The 25092-nt window shown below is 42.9% G+C and overlaps 2 protein-coding genes across 2 annotated transcripts; one reads left to right on the top strand and one right to left on the bottom strand.

Annotated features, from left to right (window-relative positions):
• The first annotated feature begins 879 nt into the window (after positions 1 to 879).
• Positions 880 to 3576, top strand: LOC147859707 (uncharacterized). Its single transcript, XM_087324789.1, has 3 exons — positions 880 to 1980; positions 2146 to 2607; positions 3186 to 3576. Exons 1-3 carry the CDS (start codon positions 910 to 912, stop codon positions 3285 to 3287), a joined length of 1635 nt encoding a protein of 544 aa, XP_087180915.1. The 5' UTR covers positions 880 to 909; the 3' UTR covers positions 3288 to 3576.
• Positions 3577 to 10512: 6936 nt separating this feature from the next.
• On the bottom strand, positions 10513 to 13595 carry LOC147859706 (uncharacterized). Its single transcript, XM_087324763.1, has 5 exons — positions 12716 to 13595; positions 11900 to 11985; positions 11518 to 11808; positions 11352 to 11432; positions 10513 to 11102 (listed from the first exon to the last, which is right to left on the bottom strand). The coding sequence occupies exons 1-5, from the start codon at positions 13133 to 13135 to the stop codon at positions 10820 to 10822; spliced, it is 1161 nt and encodes a 386-aa protein (XP_087180889.1). The 5' UTR covers positions 13136 to 13595; the 3' UTR covers positions 10513 to 10819.
• Positions 13596 to 25092: the final 11497 nt, after the last annotated feature.

The following is a 25092-nucleotide window of genomic DNA, read 5'->3' as shown; positions in this document are numbered from 1 at the left end:
GGGGTATTTACCCATTTATCAAGAGAGAAATGTGTAATGTCAGGGTGCAAGTGTTTGATTGTGTACACGTGATGTATATCGATACGGAGGGGGTGGGGGAGGGGGAGGGGAGGGTTACAAAGAGAGACAAATGCACGAGGTAGTAGTTCCAAAAGTGTTTGATATATATGTGTAGTAAAGCTAGTGCGATTGAAAATATTTGAGCCCGGGAGGATGGGGTTGGTGGGTGGGAATGGGATTGATGGCTCAAAAAGGAGGGAGAAAGATTAACGTCTTCTAAAGACCAAAATTGGCCCATGAGACAATTGGTTTACAACAAAGATGGGGTGATTTACCCATTCGGATCCATGCATGCATGCATGCATGCATGTATGTATGTATGTATGTATGTATGTATGTATGTATGTATGTACATGTATGTACGTATGTAATGGATGGATGGTTGAGAGAAGCAAGAGCCGTGCTGCAGGGTGTGCTCATTGCTCCACCGCCCACGTGTTGCCTTCGCAGTGAGAGAGAGAGAGAGAAGAGAGAGAGAGAAGAGAAGAGAGAGAGAGAGAGGTATATGTATGTGTCTTGAAAGAAAGAAATAAGAAAGCTTACAATAGAGAAGGAAAGGAACTCTTCTTCTCTTTCTTCTTCTTTCTTCTATACATACTGATACTGATACACATATGTACATACATACATATATATGAACATACACACAAACTCAGATATATATATATATATATATGTATGTATGTTATATATATATATATAGATTTGTGTGTGTGAATGTAGTAGTATATATGTATGTATGTATGTAGTTTACCCCTTACCACAGCTGATTCCCAACCCTTAAATTAATTAATACTACCAACATTTTCCATCACATTTGTAGGCCCAATTGCTCTCTCTGTAAATCTCATGGACCCTGACTCCTTCCTCAATTTGCTCTCTCCCGAGCTTCTCATTAATGACTTCCATGGTGTAAACGAAGCAGAAGAAGAAGAAGACGGCGGCGACGACGACGAAGAAGAAGAAGAAGAAGAAGAAGAAGAAGAAGAAGATGGTGATGATTATGGCTATGGCTATGGCTATGGCGATGGCTATGCCTGGTCCTCCAATGTTCCATCACTAAACCCTAATTCTTCTCACTGTGAAGATCACTCCAAAAACAGCAACAGCAATAGCAACACCAATGCCCATACTCATTCTACCCCACCATGGCTCATCATCAACAACAATCATTCCATCACCGCAACCACTATAAACTCTTCCACTAATTCCTCTCCTATTTCTCACCCCGTTCTACTCCCTGATTCACCCCTCTCCTGCTATAATAGCAATAGCATGGCCACCATCACAGAAAATGCCTCCACATACAGCTCTGTTCTTAAGCTCTCCGCCATAGCCTCAGCTCTCCCTAGCTTCTCCACTAGAGCTACCAATTCGCATCCCACTACAATGCCCAATTCTAATAGCGTTGCTACTACTACTACTACCACAACAACAACTACCACAATTACTACTAACAGTAGAGGAGTGGGATGTAAAAGGAAGATGTATGATTATGGCGATGGAGATGACAGTGATGGCGATTGTGATGGCGATGGCGAGGAAGAGGAGGATGTGAAGCCACTCTCCCATGTCAAAATCATAAGAAGGCCTAATTCCTCCACCCACAGGCCGCAATCCAACAGCAACAACAGTAAGAGCAAGCATAAGAACAGTAAAGATAACAGAAGCAGAAGCGATGGCAGTGACAGAAAGTCGGATCATGGGGATGAGGAGTTGGGCGGTGGGCAATGCAGGGGTGGGGCGGCGGCACGCAGGCGCAGGGAGAGGGAGGCCGGTGGTGATGGCGATGGCCATGGCCATGGCGGGGCCATCATGTCTCAGAGGGAGGTCCACATCCTGTCAGAGAGGCAGAGGCGCAAGAGTATGCGCGAATCCTTCAGCATTCTTCAGTCCCTCATCCCCAAGCTCAAGCTCAAAGTACTTACTTACTTACTCACAAACCCTAAAATCCACAATTCACAACAATGTGCTATTTAATTTGCTCTGCAAATGTCCATTTTTTTTTTTGTGTGGCATTTTCCTCATGAAATCTCTCTGTTTTGTTTTCTTGCTCTTGTTTTTTTTCTTCTTCTTCTTCTGTAGCACACGGATCGTATTACGGTCTTGACAGAGGTAATCACATACATCCAATCTCTGTGGGGCACGCTGCAGGAGCTGGAGCAGAAGAAGGTAGAGATGATGGATTTGCTGGGGGTATCGGGGAGATTAGTGAAGGACGAGGATGGCGATGGCCATCATGTTGTGGTGAAGCCGCCATACAGGCCCACCAATGTGACATACATAGTGGAAGATGAGGAGAGCATGAGTGTGAAGGGAGGAGGAGGAGGCAGCAATGGAGATGGCGATGGCGAGCTACAGCAGGCGGTGAGTGTGGAGGTGACTGTTCGCATCTGTGGGGCCGATGTGTTCATAACCCTAAACATTCCGAGGCGGAAGGGGGTGTGGTCAGGGGTACTCATGCTCCTGCAGAAACGGAGCGTCGAGATCTCCAATGCTACCCTCACTACCACAGGAACCAGCAGCTTCCACTGCATCCATGGCAAGGTAAATTCCTACAATCAATCAATCAATCAATCAATCAATCAATCCCCTTCATACATACATACATACCCTAAACCCTAACCCTAAACCAGCAGCTTCCACTGCATCCATGGCAAAGGTAAATTGCTACAATCAATCAGTCAATCAATCAATCCCCTTCATACATACATACCCTAAACCCTAAACCAGCAGCTTCCACTGCATCCATGGCAAAGGTAAATTGCTACAATCAATCAATCAATCCCCTTCATACATACATACATACATACATACATACATACATACATACATACATCCAAATGCTTTTTGCTTATGCTCTGTTTGGAGGGGGAAATTGTGGTAAAATGCTGTACTACATACATTACCCAAATGCTCTGTTCTTCTGCACTTTTTGGAGGGGGAAATTGTGGTAAAATGCTGTACTACATACATTACCCAAATGCTCTGTTCTTCTGCACTTTTTGGAAGGGGTAATTGTGGTAAAATGCTGTACTACATACATACATACATACATACATGCAATACAGTTTTGTCCTGTCCCACCCTCTGACATGTGTAGCCATGACATTCTATATGATCAGATAACAGACATGGCTAGAATGGAAGGCGTGGATTTGCAAGAGAAGCTGGAGCGAGTGATTGTGAAGGAGCTACAGCGAAAGCCCAGGAAAGTCTTCATGTAAAAAACCAGAAACAGAGAAGCAGTGAAACCACCATAACATCGACCATTACCATTACCATCACCATACCATTATCATCACCATTACCATTAACCTTTCCCATTCCCATTACCATCACCATTACCATTAACCTTTCCCATTACCATTACCATTACCATTATATTTATCATCACCATCACCAATAAATTAGCTCCAAGAGTTCTTCTAATATGTGTACATCCTAATCTACTACTACTCTGTTTTTCAGTAAAGCACTCTCAAATCTTTCTTTTGTAATAAAAATTTCTTCCCCCTATCTTTCTCTCCCTCCTGATTTTTGTGTCAATGGGACTCTGCCCTTTCTGGCATCCAACTTGAACTAACTACATGTTTGTTACTACCATGTGCCGAATTGCGCGACACCATGGGCTTTGTTTCGTCGCTTCATGTTTCGGTCGGTGTCCCGAAATGAGCCAATCATATTGACCACGCCATGGGCTCGAATCCTCACTTTAAACTATCTCACTTCTCTTGCACACACATGCATGTGATGGTGAACCAAGGTAGGCTATACATAATTAGACTCCCATGATATGGGCTCGATTCCTTACTTCCGATTCGGCTTTTGCTACATGCTATATCATCTCTCTAGTCTCTCAACCACATGTTGCAATGGTGTACTAAACTTAGGTCACTCAAAAACGTTGTCATGGAACACGCCCGAATTCTCGAATCCCCCATGTCGTTCTCACATGATATGTGTCGTCACCTCCCTTGGTGCACCAACTTGGCTATGAAACTCGACTTCATGGGGGCTCAAATCCTCATTTCCACACGTCCTTGTTACAAAACATATCATCACGTCTCTTCAATAGCATGTCACATCAGTGATTTGGAGCTCCAAAGAGTTAGCAAATCATCTCAACTATGGCTTTTCGAGTCTCTCCTCTCCTTTCCTTGCCTTCATGTGTTGTCCACTTTTACTTTAATGTCTCTTGAGAACGATCAGTGTACAAAATAAGATTAGGGTAGTACAAGAAATTTTATAAAGATAAGTGTACTACAAGAAATTTTATATGAGTGTTTGAGAACTAAGCTATTGAACTTTTGTAGGTCTTCGTTCCACGTTACTAAACTACATCTTCGTTCCAAGCTACTATGGAAACCAATGAGTCTATACTATTGACTCTCATTTTCCTCTTCTTCTTTGTTTTGTCCTCTTTCATCTTAATATCTCTTTAATGAGTTTCAAAACTATTGACTCTCATTTTCATTTTTCTTCGTCTTTGCCTTGTCCTCTTTCATCTTAATGTCTCTTAAGACTTAGAAGATGAGGAGTTGCTATTATTAACTTTATACTATTGACTTGAGAGACAAGTTATTCACGTTCACATCTTTGAGTCAAATCACGCCCACCCCGCTTCTCACATTAGACAAATAAGACATGCCCTTAATAACTAACATTATTGTAAAGCACGTAGCATTGCATTTCCAACCACTATTAACCCCTATAACTACTTTTATCTATGAATCAATCATTGTTCTTTTAAGAAAGCTAAAAAACGCTCCCCTCTCTCTCTAGTTAAGAGCAACGACTTTCGCTACAACACAATTTGATCAAGTAGCACACACATCAGTGCACCCTCCACGTTTGCCGTTTGCATCTCAATCTTAACATTAATCTAAAGACTATTAACATTCTGATGAGCTATTTCCACTGCAAGATGGTAAGTATGTACAAACTGATCAACCTTATTGAGATGACACCTAGATTTAGATTTTCAAATTTCAACACAATTATTTGCTTGCCTCTAGCACTTTCATTTGTGAAATGGTATAGTAATTACTGATCCAAAAATTTCACATAGGCCCCTTATTCTATTGTTAGACATAAATGTATATATCAAGTATTTAAATGTTTCATGCAACACTATACACATTATCCCACTTTAATGTCTCGTGTCTTTTTCTTTTTCTTTTTAATTTCAGAACTTTATTGGTTCGGTAGCATGGACCTAGACATTTAATTTGTTACTATGTCGAATAAGAAGAATTACCATCCTCTTTATGTATTTCAATGCTGCTCATGTTTATTCAATTCGATCAACATTATTAAGATGACACCTAGATTTAGATTCTCAACACAGTTATTTGCTTGCCTCTAGCACTTTCGTTTGTGAAATGGTTTAATAAGTATTACCGATCTAAAAATCTCACATAGGCACTTTATTCTATTGTTTCTTTTATACACGTGCGTGAATACATATACATATACATATACATGTGCATATATGAAGTATTTCAATGTTTCATGCAACACTATACACATTATCCCACTTTAATGTCTCATGTCCTTTTCTTTTTCTTTTTTTATTTCAGAACTTTATTGGTTCGGTAGCATGGACCTAGACATTTAATTTGTTACTATGTCGAAGAAGAAGAATTACCATCCTCTTTATGTATTTCAATGCTGCTCATGTTTATTCAATTTGATCGCTGCCAATGTGATAGCCCTGGATTCATTCTTCTTTTCTTGAAACTTGCCGACATTTGTAAGCTAAGATAAAAATTGGCAAAGGTATAAAACATCCTCAAAATGATGCATCAAAATAAACATATTGATAAGACGAGGTTAAGTTATTCTAATTTATTTTACAAAGGAATTGGTGCAATACACTAAAATGTTGCACAAATGGCTTTCTCCTAAAGCACATCCTGCATGGCACCCCCATCCCGCGTTCAAGTGGATCAATCAAGGAGCGAGCACCAAATATTTGGGTTTCCAAATTGGGTTCAACATACCTCCAGAGACTATGATTGCACCAGTTATTCACTCCATTCGACAAAAGTTGATACATTGGAGTTTGAAAAAACTCTCGTTAGCGGAACAACATGTTGGACAATTTCCAAGGAAAGTATACACCAGATTCGGCGATTGGTACGCAACTACATTTGGTCTGGTAAGGAAGATCATGCAACTCGGGCCAAGGTGGCGTGGCCTATACTCACATCACCTAAGTCGAGAGAAGGATTGGGTCTTATTGATCCCCTCTCACAATCAAAAGCCCTACTCGCCAAATTTGTGGTGCGAGGACTCCAACCAGGGAATGATTGCTGGAAAATGTTGTTGCGGTTACGTTTCGCTTACTTTAAGCCAAAAAAAGGGGCCAATTGGGACCCCCAAACTGAATGGATTCTAAACATGGAGCTCAAACCTAGTTTCTCCCTCCAATTGGAGGATAGATTCAAAACATCCATGTGAAAGGCATGGTGTGACATTAGACGAGGGCTCAAGTGCGATCAACCAAACTCTGAACTTGCTTGGCTCAGTCAACGTATCCTATGGAACCCATGTATCAGAGATGAATCTAATCAACTAATTGGATCAAGTAACGGTTGTCATGGGGATACATTGCGGAAGGTCCAGGAAAAAGTATAGAATGTTGGAGACGGATTTATGTCATTTCCAATACAAGACCAAGCCAACATACTTCATGGAATCAAGGGTGGATGGGCTATGAGATCTGAAATCATTAACGCTTTATTGATTAGGGAAGCTGCTAAGCAAAAGACAACAATAGAGAAATGGATAGGCTACGAGGAGGAAGGCTCTTTGATCCCAAGAGGTAGGGAAACACTAGACAGGATCGCAAGCTTTGAATTGCAAGACAACGAGACACCAACATAGAATAAGGCAATTCAAGTACTAACGTATATTAGGCATAAATGGATTGTAGATCCTGATCCTATCAAAGTACAACCAGATTGGCACATATGTACTCACGAAAACACATGGCGACATAAGGTTAGTTTGGACCCTTTGCAATGGACATGGCATGATCCTTACGCGGGGCAAGTAAGCAAACCTATCCCTTTCTTCCAATTCACAACTAGATTGGGTCGCCATATTCTAGTTGCTCAAACCGCCCGAGAACCGGCTGCTGCAAAGGTCTGGCACACATCATGTTCCTCACACAATTATCACCAAGTTTTGAAAAAAAATCTAGAAACAACAACACACACGACGAATCACCACCTTCCAATGGCTAATAATACATAGGTCACTACTAGTTGGTGCATGGCAGCATGGGAACCTTAGCTCTCCTAATTGTGTAGCGTGCCCAAATGCAATAGAATCAATCCGACACGCTTTGTGGGACTGCCCAGAGTCCCATTGAATATGGCAGGGGGTTGGCCACTTATTGCAATTATGCCAAGTGCAAGGCTTAATTAAGTGGGGAAATATATGTTGGCTATCATGGCAGGCCCCAATTGGCAAATATGAGCATCAGGGGGGGATGGTTTTAGTGATAAAAGCACAAGAGATTTTTTTCTCCACCATCGACAATGCCCACTCAACTCCTATCAATGCCAAATCTCAAGTGGTGTTGGAATTGGTCAGCCCAATAACTCTTTGGACTTTATGGAAACAACAGTGTAGACAAGTCTTCTCCCACCAAATCGCGCAACCAATAGTATTAATGCAAGAGATATGGAGTGAAGTTGTAGCCACTCTAAAAAACCAATATGATGGCCTCAAGGGCGACTCCGATGGAGTTGAAAGACAATGACTAGCCTTCATCCAGCAATGGTCGACCTCCCCCTTTATTGAGTCTGTGGGCATCCACATAAGATGGACCTATCGCGTCCCTATAGGGATTTGTATATATTAATCTCATATGTAAAATTTTATAACTAATGGAAGGAGTTTTTTTTGGAAAAAAAAAACAAAAAACAAATGTTGCACAAATGCATGTAAGTGAACTTCAACTTGTATAGCGTATGCCATAAACCTCTCAAATTTTTTCCATTTTGACAATTGGGGTTTTTCTTGGAATAGTCATGTTTGTGTCATTTTTTGTTTGCAGTTGGATGGTGTGTAGCGTACTACATCACTATATATTTCTCAGGTTTAAGCCCAATTACGAATGTGTACTGATGTGCGTGTGAAATGCCTGTTTTTTTCATTTTTTAAAGGGAATGTGGAAACCATCCAAGCTACAAATTCTGAGATATGTCACCATCCTTTTTCTTTGCTAATCTCTCAAAGGCCGTATTGGTGGAAAAGGCATGTATAAGACAAAAACATGAGGTTGTTCTTATGTAGAAGAGATGTCATGCTATAATAGAGGGAGAAGATATGGAACTCCATAATGATTGTATGCATCTAGTCTGTTGATTTTTCCCATTGTGTTACTAGTTTTGAGATATGGAATTGTTGATTTTTTTAGCAAATCGCTCAAAGGTGGTTTCATATGTGGAAAAAGTATGTGTAAGATAAAAACATGAGAATGTTCTTATACAAAGGTTTAGGCTTAACTGGTTTGGCCTTATCCAAGCTGGTTAAGCCTAAACTGTTTTGGGGTTCTCAAACCTAAACCGAACCGGTTTGGCTTAAACCGGTTTGTGAGCCGGTTTGGGATGAAAAAGCTTTAGAGGTGTGAAGAAACCCAAAAAACACCACTACCACTTCTACTCTTCATACTTCTCCTCCTCTTCGTAACTCCCACCCCCTTGGCATGCCCCCCATCCCCATCCTTCTCCAAATTTGACATGCCACCCCACCCCCATCCTCCTCATCCTCCTTTGTAGATTGCTACCGCCCGACCCTTTCCGTACCTTAATATGTCCATTCTCAATTGCTATTGCCCATCCCTCGACCACCTTCAGGTTGACCTCGCCATGTCCTAGGTCATAGGACAATTGTTATCCCCACCCTTCTCCAAATTTGACATGCCACCCCACCCTAAACCCTATATGTAGAGGGAGAAGATAACACATTTCCATATATGAGTGTATGCATGTTATAGAAGACGTGGGTGGGTGGTAAACTAGCTCTTGATTTCTACTTTCAAAAAGAGGTCCTCTAGGACTTGCATTGAATGTAAGACAAGAAGAAGCATGTTGACATTGTTGTGCCATCCAAACATTAGGTATACCAAGTTTATGATTGGCATGGGTGGTAGTAGAGTGGAAACATTGTAGTTGGTATGACAATAACTACCACAATAGCCATTAGTTGCTAATGTGCCACCGAGCATTCTTATACCCATGTCGTCAACACTTCAACTCAAATCTTAGGTCCCTAACCAAGCAAAACGGGAAAAACTAATAGCCCTATATAAGCCCTACCAATATGTTACAACAAAAGGCCATAGACATGTGATAGATACTCTTTACAATTGTACAAAAAGTCATTAATAAGCAACCCTCAAAGTCATTATTTGTTGGGGCCACAGTAAGTAATATACTCATACTTGAATGCATTGGCAAACATTATTTTTCAAAACATTCTTATGTTTTATTTTTACACTTTTCACCTTAACTTTCTTACCTTTAAAATAAATTTACCTTATAATAAATAATGAATACAAAAGTATGGTATTTACCATACTCGAATTTGAATGCATGTATGGTTCATACTATGGAACTTGGGGCTATGCAATCCCTTTACAAATATGAAAGTTTTAACAAATTGTGTCCAAATGCTACTCTCTAACTGGAAGCTTCAAATCATGACATTCTTATGCATATAGCAAAAGAGAGATTGTGATAGTGACTACAAAAATATAAAGAAAGAAAGAAAATCACAACATAACACATCATAAACTCATGACTTTTGACATGTCTAATATAAACTATAATCCATAAATATAACATTAGCCATAATCCACAAAAATATAACATAGGATACAATCTTGAAACATAATATTGTCCACAAATCCACGAATGCAATATTGGCCACATAATCCACAAATATAATCATGGCCATTAAACATAGTATTGTACACCTTGGTCATGAAAAATATGGCACATCATGGCAACAAAGATTGCATGTGTAACATAGGATGCAATCTTGAAATATAATATTTACTACCATGATCCACGAACACAACAATGGCCACATAATCTACAAATATATTCACACAGCCATGAAACATAATATTATGCATTGTTCTCAGGCAACAAGGGCACCACAATACTGTCCCAGTTGCTCACGAAAGACCATATATCCTCAAATTAATGAAGGGTTTGGGGTTACCACTTTAATGCTTGCAAATACAATTTAATTACTACTGTTGATATCATTGCCCTTTTTTTAATTTGGAAACTGTGCACCCACAAATCTCTAATTAACAGTGTTAGATCAATTTCAATTAAAACGTAGGGGTAACTTTAGTAGAAAATATCCAGTAAAAACCTTAAATCCTAAACCCTATGCTTATATCGCTTGATAACTGACATATACAATTAACAAGTATTTGAATTCCGAGATGAGTTTACATTTACATATACAGAATAGGTAACATTTTACATAACAGAGACATTATGAAATTGATGTGTCAAATCAATGGTATACAATTAACAAGAATCGGGTTCAACCTGTAGGTTACATTTACATATATGGAGGTATTTAGAGGGGGGTATTATACATCAAGACTTTATCGAATATACATTGGGTTTTTCACTTTCTAGTCCATCACTCGTATAAACAAGACGATTACAAGGTGGGATGACAATCGTGAGGTCTTACCATATAAGAAATGAGAGGTAAGTCAATGCCAATTATGTCTCCAATAGAGACGACTTGCTACTGCAACTGATGCAACCGCACCCATGACTACCAATGCAGCCAAGGTGTCATCTTTTTCCCAGAAATGCCACCTAGAACTTGTATAAAATCTTTGTGCCAACTCATTATTAAGTTTGTGGGCATCATTATCACTGGCTCTAGCTTTTCCGGGACAGCGTCCTTGTGCATATTTTCTGACACTTTGAGAATGATCTAAGGACTTTTGGACAGTTTGTTTTAAGCCAGACTCTAGCATTTCTGGATGCCTGTCAAAATCCACAAAAGGATCCATATCAATGTTCAGCACCTAGACCATGCTCGGAAAAACAGTGTTTAACTACGTGGATAGGTTTCCTTTTCATTAACAAGGATATACAGCAAATATATAGAATTTCGTTGAATTTTAAATTTTCTTGTTGAGTTTTGTTCCCTTAATAAACATTTCAAACTGGTAGGCCCTAAAATTCTAACTGGTCTTACTCAGAAAACTTCAAAGCATCAAAAATGATACTAACCTGTAACTGGAGAGAAAATAACCCTTTTCATGTAAATCTTCCATTACACTTGGAATATTTTCTGGTGTTACAGATCCATAGCTGCATTACACTCAAGGGATAAAAGGGTATTACAGGAACAGCAAAAAAATTCCCACCATGTGTATAACTCTTCAAATTTACTTACCAATGTCCCAATACTTCACCACCTGAATTGAGACCATATGTAATCAAACTAATTGCATATTTGTTCTGGCCATCAATATACGTGCAAGGCTTTACACAAACAGAAGAGCCAAGATCTTTTTGAGCAATATATTCTTGGGTTGTTTGTATTATGGAAGACCATGAAGGGTTCCCCTGAGTGTACACAAAGATATGAGTCCCAAATAGCCTTTCTGGCCTTCCAGGTAGCCATTCTTGGTGACGAATTAGTACCTCATCCACAAATGCATCCACATCGAAGTGAGTCAACCCCCTACAAAATATGACAAAAACCCTTCCTTTGTAAAGTGGGAAAACAAGATGTATACAAGTATCAGGAGACTCTAAACGAGCTATATACATACCTGTATCGGATCATATCGGGAAATATCATCACATCACCGTTTGATGATTCTGTACCATCACGGCCTTCACAAATAATAAGCTGGGTCTGCTTTTTGTACACATTGTTGAAACAGAACTAATGCAATAAGGAATCAAGCTGCAAAAAATGACTCCAATAACATTTTCACAACCCCATGCTGGATCATTCTCTAGATTAATGAGGATTTCATTTTGAATTGATTCTTGTCAAATGGTTCCTAAAACAACCCATTTCACTTTCAGCATTTCTCACCAACTGATGTCCGACACAATTTGTTTCCTTTTAGATTGATTCTTTTCATTTTAAAGTAACTCTTATCTGATGATGCCCTCAACAATTCTTTTCATTTGAAGGTAAATTTTCTCCAATGATCCTCACCACAGTTTCATTTCCTTTTGTTCAAATTCTTTCAAATGTTGGCCAATCATAATACATCTCAGTTCGCGCAAATTCTTCTCAAATTGATACCCACTTCATTTAGCTTCATTTTGAGGAAGATCCTTTCAAATGGTACCCATTACAGTTCATTTAATTTTGGGCAAATTCTTCTCAAATGATGGGCTATTATAATACACCTCCTTTTGAGCTATTAATTCTTACACAAAATTTGAGTAAATTCTCGTCAAATATAAGCAAAAAAGTAAATTCAACTGCAAAGTAATTCATTTCACTGTGAACTAATTCTTCTCATACGATGCCCTTGATTATGTCTGGTTTCATTTTGCAAAAAATAATCATAACACAAGACCTTGAGGAAAAGGAAAAGGAAAATTGAGATAACACTTAATTGTCTTACCTTCATAGTCATTTCATCCTTCTTGAGATTGACAGCAGCAGTCAGAACGCGGGGGAGGCGATCTGAGCTGAACAAAGGTTTTCCAGTAGAGGGCCAGTGCAGAGGCTCTTTGAAACATAGGAATACATGGCGCTCACGTGACTTAGTACCACCTTGGGTATCAATAATAATATCCTCAAATCCTTCACGATGGATACTAGGGTAGATGGGTGCCTCCCCTATTTCCGAAAGACATGTCCAAGAAAACCTATTATAATCACCAGTTGTACTTAAAATAGATCCATGTCTATCTAGGCTTCCAGATCTAGATCCATGTCCCTCTGAGCTACCACCGCTACTACTACTACTACTACTACTAATAGATCCAAGGTAACCCACGCTACAGCTTCCTTCCCAATATGGTGAAGACGGAGAGGCCATACAACAAAATACGGATATTAACTTTCTCTTTGTTTCTCTGGTCTTTCTTCCGGTTCTTCTGACTTTAATGAGCTAATGCAAGAAGTTGTTCTCTCTGTTAGGTTATGACAGCTTCTTTCAGATAGATTAATCTACTGTTCTTTCTTTCAACTCAATCTTTCTCTTTGTTAAAGAAGATACGAGAAGACTCAGGGGGTCAATGAAAAGATATCAAATCTCTTGACAAATAAGGGAAAACCCTAAAGTCCTGATCTTTCCCTTGTCGCGAAACCAAGGTGCAAAGAACTAGATTTAGCTTACCCTGTTCCAAGAAGAAACCGCCTTTTTGTTTTGTTTTTTTTTTGTTTCACTTTTGCTCATTCTTCTTTACTCCGAACGTTTTGTTCTTGTTTTGCGGAGGAGGGGCAGCAGGCGAGGAAAAGGGCCAGTGCCGCCATAGCCATGGAAAAAGCGAGAGGTTCCAATAATCACAATCTTATTATCGCATATGTTTGGCCTTCTTCATCACACTAGCTTACATGCAGACAGACAAGACTGAAGATAACAGATAAGATGGGATTGCTTTGCTTTGCCTTGCTTTTGGTGGCCTTCCATCTTTGGCCGGCCGGCCGGCCGGATGGACAGAAAGATGGTCGGGGCGGACAAGAAGATGGTCGACCGGCAAGGACCTTTCATAATCTCGGGAGCCCTCACTAAAATATGCCGACATGTCCCACTCGCTTTTTCGTGATTTCTTTGGATTCCCCGCCCCCCTAACTACTACCATTGTTCTCCTTTCCTAGGTATCCTCGATTTGCAAAGTTGTGCGTCTGGTCAATACCAACACACTTATGGCTATGCCTATTGGAAGGTGTGGACCCTCCCCCCCGGCTTAATGTGCTGCTACTTCTTGAGAAAAGGCTCACTAGTCTTAGCTTCCATCGTGAACAAAATTAGCGCGATAATCATATACAAAATGATGGTTTTGCTCTCAATTATGCTTTGAATAAGTAATTCCGTATTTATGGGTGTTCAACTATGCTCGTTTTCTTGGCAAGGAGAACTAATGTTTTAATTGTTGGTCATTTTGAAACAATTGGAGGGCTTTTTGACTAAATAATTAATGTGTTGCCCAAACTTGGGTGGAAAAGGGTAGGTTGAAACACTACTATCATGTTTGAAGGAAAAAAAATTGCATTTTTATTTTCTAAGATTGTTTGTTAAACATGGTTCCTTGTCGTTCTCTGTCATCATATGAAGGTTCAAGCCTTTCTTTATAATGCTATCCCTTCCTTTCTCTTCAAAGAGATATTGTTATCCTCATGGTCAACCCATTGGACCTTGACTTCTGTCTTCATTGTCTTAAAATTATACTAATAGAGAAACCACTAGGTAACAACTATATATATCTCTCTTTCATATTTTGATCTCTTGTTGATATTAAAGTTCCTCTTTTTATTATTTTTTATAGTAAAGTATTTAGATTATCAATTGAAATGATAAAGTATTTAGACTATCAACAACTCAAGGCTTTTGGGTTGAAACTCTCTTATGAGGTATAGGCTATAGATGAGATGCATGTGGAATCATCATATTTGTTGACCTCGTCTCGTTCATCATGGTTGTTTTAATATGCAATATAAAGGTCACACGACAAATTGGGTGTTCTATATGGATCATCAACTAAATAAGAAACAAGGAAAAGTCATAAAAGTGATGTGATTTGCCTTGTGTTATGAAATAGAAGATTACATATTATCCCCCTTCAGTGGAATATATCTAAAAGATTTGAGGATGCACAATAAAGGAAGCCCTTTTAGTTGACAATACGTGCCCAACAATACCACATTGTAATGAGATGATACTAGAATCCTCCCTTGTATAAGCATCTCTTAAATTGTTCAAGTTGTTTGTCGAACATTGTAATATTGTAACATTAACCAACCACTTGTAATTGTGAACATGTCAGATAGTATAAGATCAAAACTATAATATATTATAGTAAATATACAAAGACAATGGCCTCATCAAGTGTGTGTATTTGAACAAGGATGCTAATAGTTAAAGACCAACTAAGAATTCAATGAAGTAAGACAAGAAGGGGGATGACGGGGCACAACCTCGCTTCATTCACCATCTCTATAACATCAAGAAGAATATGTTTGTAACACAAAGATTAGTTGCAAAGCATAACACTCCCAAGTACAGAATAGTGGAGAGAGAGGGTGAACATAATCACATGTGGAGCAATGGATTGCCCAACACCGCCATTGTACGTTCATAACCAACACTTGATGACCACGATGGACCCCTCCTCTGATGGTTGTGAATGAAGTCAATGAATGTTGTTTGACAATAGCACAACTTCCCTTTATGATAACGAATAAAGTTAGTGAATATCAAATAACATTTGCTTGATCTTCAACAAGGACACTGCCATTGCCATATTGCCCCTTGAGGTCATATTCCCATTTCTAGTGCATTTTGATGTTCTTGCCAAAAACTATTTCTTACTGAAATGTTCTACTTGAGCTACCTCAAAGGTTTGTATGCAAGGGCGTTCACCATTTACCCCTTTTATGGGTGAGATAAGTGAGAGTTAGTGTAAATCATTCTCAAGCTACTATAAGCTACCTAGTAAAAGCAAAGTTTAATGGTACTCTATAACTTAATCACTTACATAAGATTAATTATATACTTAATTTATGTGAAACTTTACCACAAATCGAGCATTTGATTCAAGAGCACCAAGGTGAGAAATCACCAACACAATTACACTTCCATTGGTCCACACCTAATTACAAGCTTAAGATAACCACAATAGATTAGGCTTATAACTCGAGATTTATGAAATGATCAATCTTAGAGAGAGAGGCATTATAACGAGGAAGAACTCTTCCAAAATGTTTATAGTGTTCTTTTGTATTTATCAATATTAAAATATGTCTGTTTTGCACTTGCGATATGGCATAAGACTTGATCCTATCATGTTTCCTTGCAATGATGCTTAGAAAGCCAAAAATGGGAGTTTCCTTTATGCTCATTCCCACCATTGAGTTGTTCTTAGTACCTTCTTCGCTCACCACAGCATTAAGGTTTCCTTGTGTGCACCATTGACCCTAATGCTACAAATATTTACCATTCTTTTAGGTGGCTCCTTCGGAAGCCAATTCTGTGGAAAGTGAAAACCGGTGGACTAGGGCAAGTATTTTGATTGAGCACTCAAAACTACCATAACTGTAAAAAAATACATGCGGAAGCGTTATGTGCGAACACATTTGGCTCGACCGGACAATAGAAGATAGACAACACTTAGGAATACACAAAGTAGGAGAGACTGAGTGAGCAGATACAAGATTTCTATTACAAAATGATACTCCATAAAAACGAATGTGCTCAGAGAGCACTTTATACAAGTATTGATAAGTACTTGAATGCTCATTAACTGAGCATCTAACACTGACTCCTAAAAATATTCCTATTACTATGAATAGGAATATCGGTCCTAACGGCTTGTCGGTTCCCCGCCGATCAGGCCTAGCCGATCGGTCTTCTTCCGATCCGGTTCTCGGCTTCTTCAATCGATCCAGGCCTAGCTTGTCACCCTCCATCCGATCTGGCTCTCGACTTCTTCCACCGATCTGGCCCATGTTGAGCTTGCTCGCTCAACACTCCCTTCCTTGTGTCAGCATCTCGTCCACTTGGCCTTCATGTGATTTGACTCATCTGAATCATTGTTCTCGACCGAATCAGTTGTCTTCGATTCACCTTCTTTCTGACCCTTGACCACATTTGCCAATGTCCTGATCTTGACCTTCTCGTCCACGTCGACTTTGCCCTTTTTGGCTCTGCCTCCCGCTTGTTTGGTCGACTTTGGGTTTGGCCTGTTCTTTCGACCGCTACCCCTACATCTGCCTAGTCTCCACTTAGCCGATATTCTTCCATATGTCCCCCTCTTGCCTTTGCTTCGCCTTTCACTTCTCCCCCTCAAGTTCAGCAAGTTGAAATGCTATAGATCAAACATGGTCGAGAATTGCCATAACTTGTCTAGGCCGATAGGTTTGGTGAAAATATCAACAACCTACCACATGCACAAGTTCGACTTCATCGGAGAGGACTTGCTTGCGGACGAAATGATAGTGCACCTCAATGTGCTTCGTCCGAGCATAGAAGACATGGTTTTTCATGAGTTGGATGCTGCTAAGGTTGTCAGAGTATATTACGGTCTATTTAGACACCTCCACATGTAGATCCTTCAACAACCTTTTTAGCCAAATGGGTTCACATGTAGCGATAGCCGCTCTTCTATATTCGGCCTTAATGCTTGACAGTGCCACTATCAGCTGCTTCTTGTTGCACCAAGAGATCACGATGGTCCCCAAGGAGAACGCATAACCCGATGTCGATCAGAGATCGTTGGCATTTACAACCCAATCGACATCTGTGTAGTCGACAAGTGGTCTGGCTATACCAGTCTGATATAACAACGCCCTATCTTTAGTGCCGTTGACATGTCTCATGATCATGTGCGCGCACTGAAGGTATTTGAGAGTTGGTTGTGACATGAATTGACTAATCAAGCCGACTGGATAGCTTAGGTCCGACTGGGTGTTGCAGACGAAGTCGTCTATGCGGAAGATCAAGAAGCATTCGATTTTGTTCTGTACCTGCGTATGAGAGCTTGTAGGTCGTTGCACAGAGAGAGAGAGAGAGAGAGAGAGAGACAGAGAGGCACAAAAGACTCCTTATTCCATAAAGCAATAATACAACACCCAACCTTACAAAAAGGTTACAAGGTCACTATATATAGTGACCGACTTAGGGCAACTACCCTTTATGCTAATTACATAAATGGCCAAAACGGGATAGTGTGAATACGTCCATTATACACATGTATTCGACACTCCCCCGTAATGGGCGTATACATGGGTTATCTAAGATTACAGGTATAGAATTAGGTTCTCGGACATATCAGCTTTGTTCGAGTCGGCAGGGTCCGAAGGCAGAAGACCGAACTGGTCGGGTCGGAACAGTTGAAGCCGATCATTAAGGAACTGATGTCGGTTGTCGGGAACCATCCTGCTCTGTGTCCGGCTCTAACCGGACTGGTTTGTCGTTACGCCCATCTGATGCCGAAGAGACCGAAAACGGTCTGCCGAAAGACATTTGGTCATTCCATCTGCGACATTGTCGGTTGTGGATATTTTCTCTAGACCGATTTTCCCTGAAATGACGCAGTCCCGAACGAAGTGATATCGAACGTCGATATGTTTGGAGGCGTTGTGGTGAACCGGATTTTTCGACAAGGCAACAGCACCTTGACTGTCGCTGTAGACAACTGGAGCCGAGTCATGGTCGACTTGTCGAAACGTGTGCGCCAGCCGACCGAGCCACAAAGCTTCTTTTGCTGCGTCGGACGCAGCTACATATTCTGCTTCGGTCGTTGAGGTCGCTGTGCACTCCTGAAGTTTCGACTTCCACGAGATTGCTCCATTGCCGAATTTGAAGCAGTATCCGGTTGTTGATTTCCGATTGTCTATACAGCCGGCGAAGTCCGAGTCGGTGTAACTGACTACGCCTGAGGTTCGGTTCGGTCCGAAAAGAATGCCATGGTCTTTTGTGCCAGCCAGATATCTGAACACATGTTTGACTGCGTTCCAATGCGATCGGCCAGGATTGTGCATAAATCTGCTAACGACTCCTACGGCGTGAGAAATATCAGGCCGTGTCGCGACCATCAGGTACATAAGGGAGCCGACTGCCGGTGCATACGGTACCGACTTCATATCTTCCCCCTCCGGACCGGATGTCGGGCAGTCTCGCTGAGAGAGCCGAAGATTCATGGGGAGCGGGGTTGAAGCAGATTTGGCTGATTGCATGTTGAAGCGTTCCAAGATACGTCGGATATAGTCGGTCTGAGACAAAAAGAGATGTCGTTTATCGCGATGCCGACTAATCTTCATGCCGAGTATGTGTCGTGCCGGACCGAGGTCCTTCATGGCAAACTTCAACCGCAGTTGCCGAATGAGATCGGCAAGTTCGCCCGCGTGGCGTCCAGAAATTAGCATGTCGTCCACGTAAATGATGAGGAAGATGGGTGATCCATCTTGAGCTGTGTTGGTGAAAAGACAATGGTCCTCATCGCTTTTTGAGAAGCCGATCGATTGGATGAAGTCGTCGAACTTCTTGTACCATTGTCGCGGTGCCTGTTTGAGGCCGTATAGACTCTTCCTGAGTCGGCAGACTAGATGTTCTTGGCCAGTCGCCACGAAGCCTTTTGGCTGCTCCATATAAATTTCCTCGTCAAGATCACCATGGAGGAAGGCTGTTTTGACATCTAGCTGAATCAGCTCCAAGTTGTCGGCTGCCACTACGCCGAGTAGGAAACGAAGGGTTGTCATTTTCACCACTGGTGAAAAAATCTCGTCGAAGTCGACGCCATAGTCTTGTCGGAAGCCCTTCGCAACTAATCTGGCCTTGTACTTTGGGGTGGTCGAATCAGACGTCTCTTTTAGTCGATAAACCCACTTGCAAGGAAGAGCACGTCGGCTCCTAGGTAATTCAACCAGATCCCAAGTCTTGTTTGCCCGAATGGAGTGCATTTCCGACTCCATCGCCAGATGCCAGGTGGCTGAATCGACAGATGTCGATGCTTCTTCGTAAGACGTCGGTTCGCCGGCGTCGGTGAAGAAAATTCCAGGAGAATACCTCTCCGGAGGTTGCGACAGTCTCTCGGATCGGCGAGGTAAGATTGGACTGGTCGCATCGGGTATCAAGGTCGGATGGTCCGAAAGCGGATTGTTCTGCTGTGCCGAGTCGGGGTTGTCCGAGTCGGTAGTGTAAGGTTCAGCTACCCGTGAAGCTGACCGTGTGTTGAGAGCGGGGCCTTCTTGAAGGGTCGGCACATCGGAAAATGTTACCCTTCGGACTTCGATCGGTTTTTCGACTGATGGATTCATAGCCGACTCGTTGAACACAACGTCCGAACTTCGAACGATTTGTCTGCGTTCGGGGTCCCAGAGTCGGTATCCCATTTCGCCGTCGGATCCATATCCAAGGAAAATGCATTTCCTGGACCGAGGTGCAAGTTTTCGGCGATCATCTTTCGGAATAAGGGCGTACGCCTCGCATCCGAAGATCCTCAGCTTGTCGTAATTCGGCTTACTGCCGATCCATAGTTCCTGAGGAATTTGAAGTCCTAGAGGTCTACTTGGCGACATATTGATTATGTGTACTGCCGTGAGTAGAGCCTCTGCCCAGAAGCCATCCGACAGTCCGGAGTGTTGGAGCATGGAAACTGTCCGTTCTTGGATTGTCCGATTCATGCGTTCGGCAATCCCGTTTTGCTCCGGACTGTGTGGTGCCGTAAATTCACGTCGGATGCCGCGTTGTCGGCAGAATTTGACGAATTCTTCGGATTTAAACTCTCCCCCATTGTCTGTCCGAAAGCATTTCAGCTTTCGGTCGGTTTGATTTTCCACCATAGCGAGCCAATCGGTGAAGATCGAGAAGACCCGATCTTTGGTGCGAATTGGATAAGCCCACACCTTTCGAGTCGAATCGTCAATAAAAGTGACGAAGTAAGAGGCACCGCCGAGAGACTGATGCGGCATTGGGCCACAGACGTCCGAGTGGACCAAATCAAGAGGTCTCGTTTCTCTTGGTGCTGATGTCGGGTGTGATGCGGCTGCTTGTTTGCCATACTGGCAATGCTCGCAGAATTGATGGTCCGAGAAGGAGAGTTTGGGGATGTATCCGGCTCTAGATAGGTGCGTGATGCCGGCCTTGCTGAGGTGTCCTAATCTTCGGTGCCATAGTGATGACACAGGAATATCCACCAAAAACAGGTTACCCTCTCTGAGCGTAACATGTAACGGATACAGTGAGTGTATCTTGGGTCCTCTAGCAAGCAGGAGGTTCCCCCTGTGGAGTGTCCACCCTCCCGAAGAAAAACCGGCACGAATGCCGTCTTCATCTAGTTGTCCGACTGAGATCAATGGCCTTGAGAGCTCGGGTACATGTCGGACATTGTGGAGTACAAGTGTAGAGCCACCGGCAAGGTTGAGCTCTACTGTGCCGATTCCGATGATGTCACAGTGTTGTGAGTTGCCGACTCGAACTGAGTCGGAGTGACGGATCGTATATTGCCGAAATTGGGATCGATGAGGAGTCACGTGAAATGACGCGCCCGAATCTAAGAGCCATGTGCTCGATTCTTCAGTCGTGAGTAGAACTTCTGATCCGACTGGATTTTCGATTGATAGTATATTCGGGTCGTCCGGTAGTACATCAGCTGAGAAGCTGACGTAATTGATCTCCTCATGCCGGCCACTCTTCTTGTTCTTGTTCTTGAGTGCGCGGCAGTCGGCTTTGATGTGTCCGGGTTTCTTGCAATAGTTGCAGATTCGGTTATCCCGTGACTGGCTCCGTCTTCGCTGATTGTTCGGCGGCCGTGAGGAATCTCTTCCTCGTATGTTCGATCGGTCTGTCGAACCTTGTACTACGTAAGCGTCGTCTGTTGAGTCTTTGGCGAAAGACTTTCTCCGAGCTGCTTCGGTCAGGATTGCGCTCGTGACTTCGGAGTATTTAACAGCCGTGGTTGACGCGTTGCACACGGTTGTGACGAAAGTTTCCCATGATGAGGGAAGGCTGCTCATGAGTATCATTGCTCTGAGTTCATCCTCGATTGCCGTCCCCTGTGACGAGATTTGGGAGCTTATGCTTTCGTACTCATTGAGGTGTGCTTGAACCGAATCGGATTCTTTCATCCGCAAGTTGTAGAGGCGCCGGATCAGAAACATCTTCGTTGCGGCGACCTTCTTTTCGTAAGTGTCCGACAGTGTTTTCCACAGTTCGAATGCTGTCGTACACGATTGCACCGTAAAGTATACCAATTCCGATAGGTGCATCCGAATCGTGGCGCGGACAATTCTGTCCAGCTTCTGCCACTCAATTGGTTTGTATCCTTCTGGAGGTTCTTCATTTTCGATGGGATCGATTTGCCCCTTGACTATGAGATAGTCCTGCATTTGTTCCTTCCAGAAGTTGAAGTTCGATCCATCGAACTTTCGTAGACTCATTTCTGACGAGCCGGATGTTGATGCCATCAAGTTCGGTTTTGGTTGACGACGCTCGGTTCGGAGTTGACTACGAACCTTGTTGGAGTGCAGCCAGTTGGCTCACCCGATATCGTTCTAGTCGGATTTGAACCCGAGTCGGTTCGGCTTCGGAACTTGCTCGAATTGACTCCGGTAACTTGAGGGACAGAACCGACTGGTCTTCCCGAATGTTGCCGAGTCGGAGTGAGCCCGGTTCGCTTCGGATATATATGCCGAATACCGATTATTGAAACCGATTATCTGGACCGATTCTGCTTCGGGTGGCTGCAGCGACGAGAGAGACAAATCCAACTGATCCTCCCGAATGTCGATCAGCCGGATGAAGCGCAAATTGGGGTTGTTGTCTTGAGACCGATCTGCACCGAGTGGTTACTACGAGCGGCGAGCAACGTTTAATGACCTTTTCGGATGCCGTTTAACCGAGTGGAGCGCGATCGTGTCAATGTTGCACAAGGGGATTTCACCTCGAGCGTTGCGATCACAAGGAACGGAGTACAACCGGCTGGCTTACTCCAAGCGAAGAGGATCTAACGCGAAGAGATGCAAGCCTCGTTTTTCTTCTTCTTCTCTCTTCTTCGAATGACGCAGGAAACCGAATGCTGAGATGACGGCCGACAACGGATTGAAGGACCGACTACTGTGCAGGCTCTGATACCAGATGTTGCAGACGAAGTCGTCTATGCGGAAGATCAAGAAGCATTCGATTTTGTTCTGTGCCTGCGTATGAGAGCTTGTAGGTCGTTGCACAGAGAGAGAGAGAGAGAGACAGAGAGACAGAGAGGCACAAAAGACTCCTTATTCCATAAAGCAATAATACAACACCCAACCTTACAAAAAGGTTACAAGGTCACTATATATAGTGACCGACTTAGGGCAACTACCCTTTATGCTAATTACATAAATGGCCAAAACGGGATAGTGTGAATACGTCCATTATACACATGTATTCGACATCGTCATCGCCGTAACCGAGGAATATGCATGGCCGGGTCTTTGGGTCTAGCTTTCCTCTCCGGTCCTTTGCCACATGCACATATGCGAGACACCCAAACACCTTCAGGTGCCGGTAGGATACTTCCCTACCGGTCCACACTCTCTGCGGCGTGTCTCCATCCAAAGGTACTGAGGGTGATCTGTTTATCACGTATGTCGCCATCGACATTGCCTCAGCCCAAAACCCCTTGGGTAATTTCGCATGCGCCAGCATACTCCGGACCCTCTCCATTATGGTCCGGTTCATTCTCTCGGCCAGCCCGTTCAGTTCCGGCATCTTCGGCACAGTAAACTCGAGCCGGATTCCCTTCGAGCGACAGTACTCCGCGAACTGCCCCCGGTATTCCCCTCCGTTATCCGCTCGTATCGCTTTCAGCTTCTTGCCGGATTCTCTTTCCACTCTCGCGTGAAGTTCTTTGAAGACGGACAATACTTGGTCCTTTGTCTTCAACGGTGCCGTCCACAGCTTCCGGCTGTGATCATCAATGAATGTCACGAAGTACTGGGCTCCGCCATGTGACTTCGTTTCTACTTGACACACGTCAGTGTGCACCAACTCCAGTGGTGCGCTACGTCTCGTCGGTGGCCTTGAGTGGAAGGAGGTCCGGTTTTGCTTACCGGCCAGACAGTCGGTACACTTCCCCAAGTGTACATGCTTTACCGGTATCAGGTTGTCTTCGGCAAGCCTCTTCATCCCCTTCTCGCTCATGTGGCACAGTCTCTTGTGCCATAGCTCACCGGCAGTGTCAGCTGCCACGTTCAACTCCTCCGGACATAGCCGGGAATTCATCAGGTACAGTGTGTTGATCTTCCGGGCCCGAGCCACTATCAGGCTCCCTTTGCTGAACTTCATGACACCGTTCCGGATGCTACCCGTGTAGCCTTCATCGTCTAGCCTCCCTGTTGCAGACGAAGTCGTCTATGCGGAAGATCAAGAAGCATTCGATTTTGTTCTGTACCTGCGTATGAGAGCTTGTAGGTCGTTGCACAGAGAGAGAGAGAGAGAGAGACAGAGACAGAGAGGCACAAAAGACTCCTTATTCCATAAAGCAATAATACAACACCCAACCTTACAAAAAGGTTACAAGGTCACTATATATAGTGACCGACTTAGGGCAACTACCCTTTATGCTAATTACATAAATGGCCAAAACGGGATAGTGTGAATACGTCCATTATACACATGTATTCGACACTCCCCCGTAATGGGCGTATACATGGGTTATCTAAGATTACAGGTATAGAATTAGGTTCTCGGACATATCAGCTTTGTTCGAGTCGGCAGGGTCCGAAGGCAGAAGACCGAACTGGTCGGGTCGGAACAGTTGAAGCCGATCATTAAGGAACTGATGTCGGTTGTCGGGAACCATCCTGCTCTGTGTCCGGCTCTAACCGGACTGGTTTGTCGTTACGCCCATCTGATGCCGAAGAGACCGAAAACGGTCTGCCGAAAGACATTTGGTCATTCCATCTGCGACATTGTCGGTTGTGGATATTTTCTCTAGACCGATTTTCCCTGAAATGACGCAGTCCCGAACGAAGTGATATCGAACGTCGATATGTTTGGAGGCATTGTGGTGAACCGGATTTTTCGACAAGGCAACAGCACCTTGACTGTCGCTGTAGACAACTGGAGCCGAGTCGTGGTCGACTTGTCGAAACGTGTGCGCCAGCCGACCGAGCCACAAAGCTTCTTTTGCTGCGTCGGACGCAGCTACATATTCTGCTTCGGTCGTTGAGGTCGCTGTGCACTCCTGAAGTTTTGACTTCCACGAGATTGCTCCATTGCCGTAACCGATTATCTGGACCGATTCTGCTTCGGGTGGCTGCAGCGACGAGAGAGACAAATCCAACTGATCCTCCCGT

The sequence above is a fragment of the Azolla caroliniana genome, unplaced genomic scaffold, assembly GCF_043228905.1.
Source record: "Azolla caroliniana isolate FFs.n. ecotype wild unplaced genomic scaffold, voAzoCaro1.0.p SCAF_9, whole genome shotgun sequence".
Classification (NCBI taxonomy): Eukaryota; Viridiplantae; Streptophyta; class Polypodiopsida; order Salviniales; family Salviniaceae; genus Azolla; species Azolla caroliniana.
The sequence above is the reverse complement of the archived record's forward strand: the minus strand, read 5'-3'. Positions and strand labels throughout refer to the sequence as shown.